The 7,605-nt window shown below is 40.2% G+C and overlaps 1 protein-coding gene across 1 annotated transcript; it reads right to left on the reverse strand.

Annotated features, from left to right (window-relative positions):
• Nucleotides 1-2,263: 2,263 nt before the first annotated feature.
• Nucleotides 2,264-3,929, reverse strand: tmem51a (transmembrane protein 51a; the record flags this gene model as incomplete). The annotated part of the gene is made up of 2 exons (XM_079238939.1): nt 2,264-2,954; nt 3,520-3,929. 2 exons carry the CDS (start codon nt 3,927-3,929, stop codon nt 2,549-2,551), a joined length of 816 nt encoding a protein of 271 aa, XP_079095065.1. The 3' UTR covers nt 2,264-2,548.
• Nucleotides 3,930-7,605: the final 3,676 nt, after the last annotated feature.

A 7,605-nucleotide genomic window follows, 5' to 3' on the forward strand; every position in this document is an offset into this window, starting at 1 on the left:
AAAATTACCATTTACTATTTTTCATAATTTTGATCAAGAACGGGGGGAAAAAAAAAAAATCATAAAATACACATTAAAAATCAGACTTAATTAGCAAATACATCCTTTTATTTCTCATAAAATATTCATAATAAATGTTTTCAAACATATGCAAAAAAAACTACATTTTTGTAACACAAACAAGATTTATCATAGAAAATTGGATTTTCACAGTGTATGTAAAAGAGACAGTTTTCAGATATAGAAAAAAAGAACATCAAATGAGACAAACACATTTACACTAAAAAGAGAATTCACTCCTAAATACAAACTATTATTCAACAATGTAAAACATTTTGACAACAGTTACAGAATCAGTCATGTGGTTAATAGGTCATTTGCTAATGAGGTACATAGCTGATGTCTGCAGTCTGAAAACAAACAATAATACACTTTGTGACAATTCTCAGGTTTTGAATACGTATGACAAACGCAGATATTGTTGAATTCTAATGACAACCCTCAATTTGGACAGAGTGATGCGCCCGTTTACTTTCCAACAACGGGGAAGGTTGGACACAAAACAGACAGATGAACTGGATGATGACAGCACTTGCGTAAAGTGACATTTCTCTTACAAAAGAGGAAAAGCTTTAGCTGTGCAACTTCAAAAAGATAAGTAACAGTGAATAGGTCTTTATGGCTTTAGCTATTCATATTTAAGCATAATAAAGAAAGTGTCCTGACCTACTATGCTGATTAGATAGTAGGTAATTATGCAGTTCAACCTATTTCTCTGAATTAAGTCTGGAGAATCCTCTCTCTCCTCTGCCCACTCCCTACATACTTTTAAAGTGAAGACAAGGCTAAAAGACCAGCGACCTTGTCTTTACTTGCACGGCCTGATCCCCACTGATGGAATGGTGATCAGCAGGGAAGTGAGCAAAAGCTGCTGTTATGGTGCAGCTGCACAGTCAATGAGTCTTTTTGTTAGTTATCCAGGATTTAAAAAAAAAAAAAAAAGTAGTATAGGGACACAACTGCCTTCACAACTCACCATGGCTACAGGGTAAAGTGTTTCAGCTATCCACCAAGTTCTTTCCCACACGCTCAAACCCTCTTATGACTACTGCTAGCAAGAAAAGCAGCAACGCAGTGAAGGTGAAACATTAGTGTCAGAGAACATTTTCATTTGGAAAAGGTTTTCAACAATGCTTTGGTGCGCACAACTAGAGGGTATATATTACTTAGTATTAGCGCTTATATTAAATGGTAACCAATATGACCTCAACGACTGCTAATGGTGACATTGCTGCTGTTGTAGCTGGTATAGGTTTCACTCATAAAACACAAATACAACATCCCATCCCATAAATTATATCAAACTACTTCTGGCATGGAGTTATTTAAATTGTACCTCAATGACCAGCCCTGACATTTGTAGACTGTTATTAGTTGTTAAAAAACATGTAGACAGACACGCCCACAGAGGCATGCAGGCAACATGCTACTTGAATGCAGCTATAAATAGCAGAATGTAAACAAGGGAGTTAAGCATTTAGCAAGCTCAAGAACAGGCTATTTTTAGGTTGGTGGACTCTAAAAGAAAGATTAACAAAAACTAAATACTTAATAGCCACACAAATAACTGAAATGACATTTTAATTTTTGCTCTGTAGATGCTATCGGTAGCTTCGCAGCTGCTTGCTAAGAAGCTAATTTGAAAAACTGATAAACCAGTATTGTTTTTGTTGTTGTTGCTGTTTTTTGCTGACTATGCTGTACAAAACTGTTGGAACAGTACAGATACAATTTTGAAACAAGTTTTATTATACACCTAAACATCAATATAGAACTGAATTGGTTTTTAGACCACTTCGGACTCATTATCGTCACGCTATTTTTTAACCAGCATGATCAATCATACCTGTTATCAGTTTGTCATTTTAAGAAAAAAAACAAAAACCGGAAAATATTTTACGACTGGCAATCGGGTCATTTTTTTGGATGTAGCATGATACCACAGTACAAATAATAGTTAGCCACTCTGTGGAACCTACATTTGATAAAGCATAGGCAAGACTAATTCCAAGCCGTCTGTTGCAAAACAGTGCCTTATGGCAACTATTTTACATAATTAGTGCACGTATCCGTTTAAAGGTACAGTATCCTGAATGCTACCCCCAACTTTTGTTCCATGATCTCTTCTGCCATCTTCAGATTATTGTGCTAACAGAAACCGAAAACACCATACAAGAAAACTTTGCATTGAAACTTTGCCAGAGGATGACCACATATGTGTCATTAAGAAAGGATCTGACTATTGTCCATCTCTGTTTCAAGGATCCATAAGAGGCTTGAAAGCATTCTTCTGCAGAGTTACAAGCAATGGTCATAAATGCTAACAGATAATCTTCCCCATAACAAAAGGGCAAGAAAGCATTCTGCAAAAAGCCATATTTAAGTCATGGCTTAAAAAAGCACACATCCAACCCCATTTCCACAAAAGGTTGATGATGGGGAATGCCAGGAATTTCACTCCATCGTTTTAAACACGATCGGCTCAATCTTAAAGCGGTGGCACTTTATCCTCATACTGCGGTGGTGGAGTGAGAGGTTCGATACTGAATCCTGCCGCTGGTTGAGTGTTACTAGTATTTTTCATGGGCAGTTTCTCTGACTTTATCCTGCGGATCTTGATAGGTAGGAAGTTGCGGCTATTTTTCCCTGGTCTATGACTTGACGTGGAAACAGCAGCAGCAGGGCCACTGGAGGCTGGCACATTCTGTGATACGGTAGTCATTACCTCTGACCTCTCGTTCTCATACTGTATAACATCGACTTGGACCAGGTCATCATAGGACGGCAGCTGGCAGACACTTGGTCGAAAGTTGCTCTGACGAACTGGGTACTGGCCGCTGCTTACTGCCTCTTCATAGGTTGGTACAGCATAGCGTTGGGCTTGCTCCTCAGCACTGCAGACATTTACATATTTGTACAGATATAGATTAATATATAAAATCACATACATAACATACAGACATGTTTTAGACCTTTTCCTAAAAACGGTCTCTGCGGCTTTGGTCAAACATGAAAAATATCCCAGACTTGAGAGCTCAGACTAGCAGTGATGTCATTAAATAAATAGAGTAATATAAATGGATATAGATGATGTTAGAACTTGTTAGCGTCTTGGAGCTGAAAGATCTTAGAAATAAGACATTTAAATAAGTGTAAACTTTTAAAATAGATCTGTACTTCCAACAATGTTCCCTGCTTGTTGGTAGGTCATCCTGACCAACAGCACTGCAGCTATTTCATGATTTACCTGTAATCTTTAGTCATCATACATTTTGATAAGTCTGAATAATATTTTGTTTTGTTGTTGTTGTCTTAAGAAAATTGTGATACAAACAACAGAATCTTATAGTGAATATTTCTCACATGATTAATGGGAAACTTCGCAATTCATTTTCCAGCATATATTGTTGGCATGAAACCAACGAAATAAGAAGGAAGTCAAGTCATGACTGAACTCACGTTTCTCTCTCCTCTTGCACCCTCATTGCCTCTTCTCTCCGATTCCGAGACTCCTGGAGCCTCAACTGTTCCCGCTGTTTGTTCCTCATTCCCAGACACACTGACAGCATCAACATAGCCACCCCAGAGCCCGTCAACACGAATGCCACGGAGGACGTTTTATTCCTCCGATCATTACTGGCATGTCCTTCTGAACCGGTGCTGCTGCCATTAACAGCTGCATCTGCAGGCACCACACTCCACACAATCATCACAACACCAAGGGCGATAAGTCCAACACCCAGAGCACACAATGCATACTGGGAACCTGAGTTCCCACTGCTGTTGCTATTGCTATTGCTGTTGTTGTTGCTGCTATTAGTGGCTCTGCTCCCGAGGGGGCATGGTGGTCCATCCACACTCGAACGCATTTTGTTAGTCCAAAATCTTCAATTACACCAACTTCAGGGAGGTCAAAAACTGGAAAGAGAGAAAGACATTTAAAGAGGGAAACGAGAAACAAATTCCAACACACGCATCAAACAGGAATTTCCTACAAGTCCAACATAATAGTTTACGATTTTTCTTAACTCAATAGTACCTCAAGTCTCCCCAGCCAGAACTCTCTTCTGTTCCTGAGCTTTGCACTGTTGTTCAAAGGGGTGTACTGAACTAAGTGAGAGTCCAAGCAAAATCCACTGGAGCAAAATAAACCCGAGGCTTCGACGAGTAGGTGTGCTGCATGGTAAAAAATTTACAGCAGCCTTGCCTTTCAAAGTCACTTGTGTCACAGAAGCAGTCACTTATGTCAACACATTAAAAAAAAGTCGATAAGGACTGTTATTGGCCTCTGTAAAGCAATGGCCTAAAAAATATTGCATAATCCTGTGGTTTACAGGTTGACTGTGCTGCTATCTCCAGTTAAATCTAACACATGGATCATTTAGTGTTTAAGTGTTACTTTATGACAAAATATCACTGGAAACATAATTGTTATTCGGAGTAAAATGGTTCTCTGAAATGCATGAGCATGTCATGTCAATGATCACAAGGCTGCCAGTTCAGAGAAAAAAAACTTTGCAACGTGAGAAAGGTGGCCTGCGTGAAACTACAAAAAGTACAGGAAATGAATACATGAGCAGCCCTATGGAAGCAAGGTTGAGGAGAAGGGCCCTTCATCAAGGCCGAATTATCCAATGGGCATTATGGGCACAGGCCCAGGGGCCCACATCCACTTGGGACCCATGTGGGGCCCACGTAGGGCATATACTAGCAGTTTGGAGCTGAAACTAAATTAACATAAAAGCCAGATAGTAAACCCACAGTGTCTAGTGTATTGCTATTGGTACCATTGTGGCTGAGAAATGTTAGAAATACCATTTCACAGTGTATCATTCACAATTTTTACAATGTTGCGGTGGGGAAGGGGGCCCCTGGAATACTCTGTGCCCAGGGGCCTGTGCACTTTTTATACGGCCCTGCCCTTCATGACCTCGCCATCAAAGATCCTCTACACCATGTCAGGAAGGCCATCTTGGTGAAGTCATGCCAGGGTTTCATACTTAAGAGTAACAAATCTGTGTCGAGTCCTCAAACACGCCCTGGTCTGCTGGAGGAGGTGGGGAGGGGTCAGTCTCACCCCACTACCGAACCAGGAATGCCCCCCTGCTTACTCACGAATGCAAAGCATTACACTGAGTTTCGCGCTTCGTAAACAGCTGGGTGAATATAAGAAGAAGGAAGACAAACCTCCCCAGAGCCGTGCGGTGAAGCCCAGTGGTGCAAAGGAATTTATCAGAGGATGTCACAGATTATGTAGGCGGGAGGGGGGCTGGTTACACTTCACCACACAGTATAGTTAGACATTGACAGACTAGCTAAAAAAAAACAAAAAAAAAAAAACAACTTTAATGTTTACAAATGAATGCCACCACTGTGATTTCTATGAAACTACTTGAACAAACAAAACTTCCTACAAGTTACTGAGCGAACTGCAGACGCTGGTTTGTGAGAAAAAGGTTGTTCATTGTGTTACCGCTGTTTGACCGACATTACCTTGTTGTTTTACTAAAAACATCTCCGGGCTGGTTGCTTTTAAACCCAACAAGACCACAGGAATTAAAATCTTAACTGATCCATAACAGAAAAAAAGAAGCTCCGTCTACATTTTTTAAGAACCATGTCAGCGACACAAACAGACTCTTCAGCGAGCAGATCGTGTTCAAACTCACCTTCGCATCATTTGCCACCTCTTCTACTTCTTCTTTCTCACAACACTAAGTTGTTTAGGAAGAATCTACCGACGCCGCCAGGACTTTGTGGGGGAATATTTGGTTTGAAGATGGTTTAAGGATTCAGAACTTTCCTTTGAGAAGGATGGGCCCGAGCAGAAAAAGCAGGAAGGAGGGGGGCTCCGTCCTCACTTCACTTCCAGTTTCATTAACTCTTTCATTGTCGGCCTGTTGACAGATGTCCTGCAGCGGTCAGAGACCAAGTCAGCTTTGCCACATATTGCACCTCAGTTTTTTTCTGCGGCAAAACAAGATTCTTTATCCATCAGCCTGAAAGCCCAGCGCTGATGCACATCTGAAAACAGACAATGACCTGAATACAGAGACTTTATCTATTTAACGTCCCTTTATGGCCAGTGTTTCTCAATTCCAGTCCTCCTCAGGCCACCCTGCTCTGCATGTTTTAGACATGTTCCTCCACCAAGTCACCTGAGTCGGATTATTAAACTTTCTCATCAAGTACTTTGCCCTCTATTTTATTCAGGTGTGTTAAGGAAGCGTTAGCTAGAAGACATGCAGGGCAGGGGGTCCTGAGGACCCGATCTGAGAAGCATTGCTTTAGGTCGTGAGCTTCTGTTCTGATTGCAAAATTCATTAGTCAAGCTTTATATCGACTAATAATGATTAATACAGACGAAAAACAAACACTTGTTTGTAAATGCCTAAAATAGCAACAAAAATGGAAATCTCTGACCTCCATGTTAAATTAGAATCAACAGAAAACTGGTGCTTGTTTCTGATTAGGTTTATTTCAATTCAGTGCCTGCTAGACAAAATGTAAGTTACTGAATGACAAACATTAACAAGAGAAAACACTTTTTTATGGCAAATCCTTGAGTTTGTTTTCTTTTCTTTTCTTTTTTTTTCAAATCTATCAGCTGCTCCTAACTCAGCTGATTCCAGACGTCATAAGATTTCCTTTTTACTGCAGACGTATTTCCTTGAGATGGTCTTTTGTTAAAGAGATGTTATATGAGACATATTCGTGTAGGTGACAGTGAGCCTGCATGCACAATACCAGGCCCTAAAGACTCAGAAGGTTTTAGTCATTTGGATATTTTTCTTGCGTCACGATTTGCTATTGTTGAAGTATTGCAGAGTGTTTGGTGGTTTTCCACAATGTGACTGAATCATCTGGCATCGTTGCTACAAAATGATTGAATTTTCCAGGCTGACACATGACTTAGTAGCCCAATTCAGAAGTGGTCACATTGCAGTGGTGCACAGAAAAAAAATGGAAAGCAATCAGAAAATGTATTTATTGTTTGTTGAATGTTTTAAGTGCTGATCCTACATCTTTTTTCAAGAGGTTGGGAGGTCAAGAAAACATTGGAACAGCTCAAAACGACAACAGTAACTTTCGCTCTCTGCATCCTCACCACAGTTTGACAGTTTTGCATAAATCTTTTCCAAGGGCAACCCAACCATAAATCTATGCTGAAATGCCCAGTAAAGTTTATGAGTGTCTTCCTTTTACACAGCCACTAGCAACAATCGGACTGAATGCTGTTTGAAAAGTACCAGTCCACCCAGTAAACGCAGTTTATCTTCTTATGCCATTTTTCCACTTCCTCTTTGTAAAACTTACCAACTCACAGTCATGCCTTACAACCCCTTTGGACAGGGCCAAAGTCATGTGACATGGGTGAGTTTCTGACAAGTTCATAGTCTTTCTGCTTATGCAGAATGGATGCCTTTTACACTCTGAGCTCCACTTTGCCCTAATTCCATCTCCCAGAATTTCTCACCATTAGCCTGCTAGAATGAAGACTGCTAATGTTTAGTAATGACAAAAACAGTTCCAAAATTGGCCACC

The sequence above is a fragment of the Telmatherina bonti genome (assembly GCF_933228915.1).
Source record: "Telmatherina bonti genome assembly, chromosome: 4".
In the NCBI taxonomy this organism is placed as follows: domain Eukaryota; kingdom Metazoa; phylum Chordata; class Actinopteri; order Atheriniformes; family Telmatherinidae; genus Telmatherina; species Telmatherina bonti.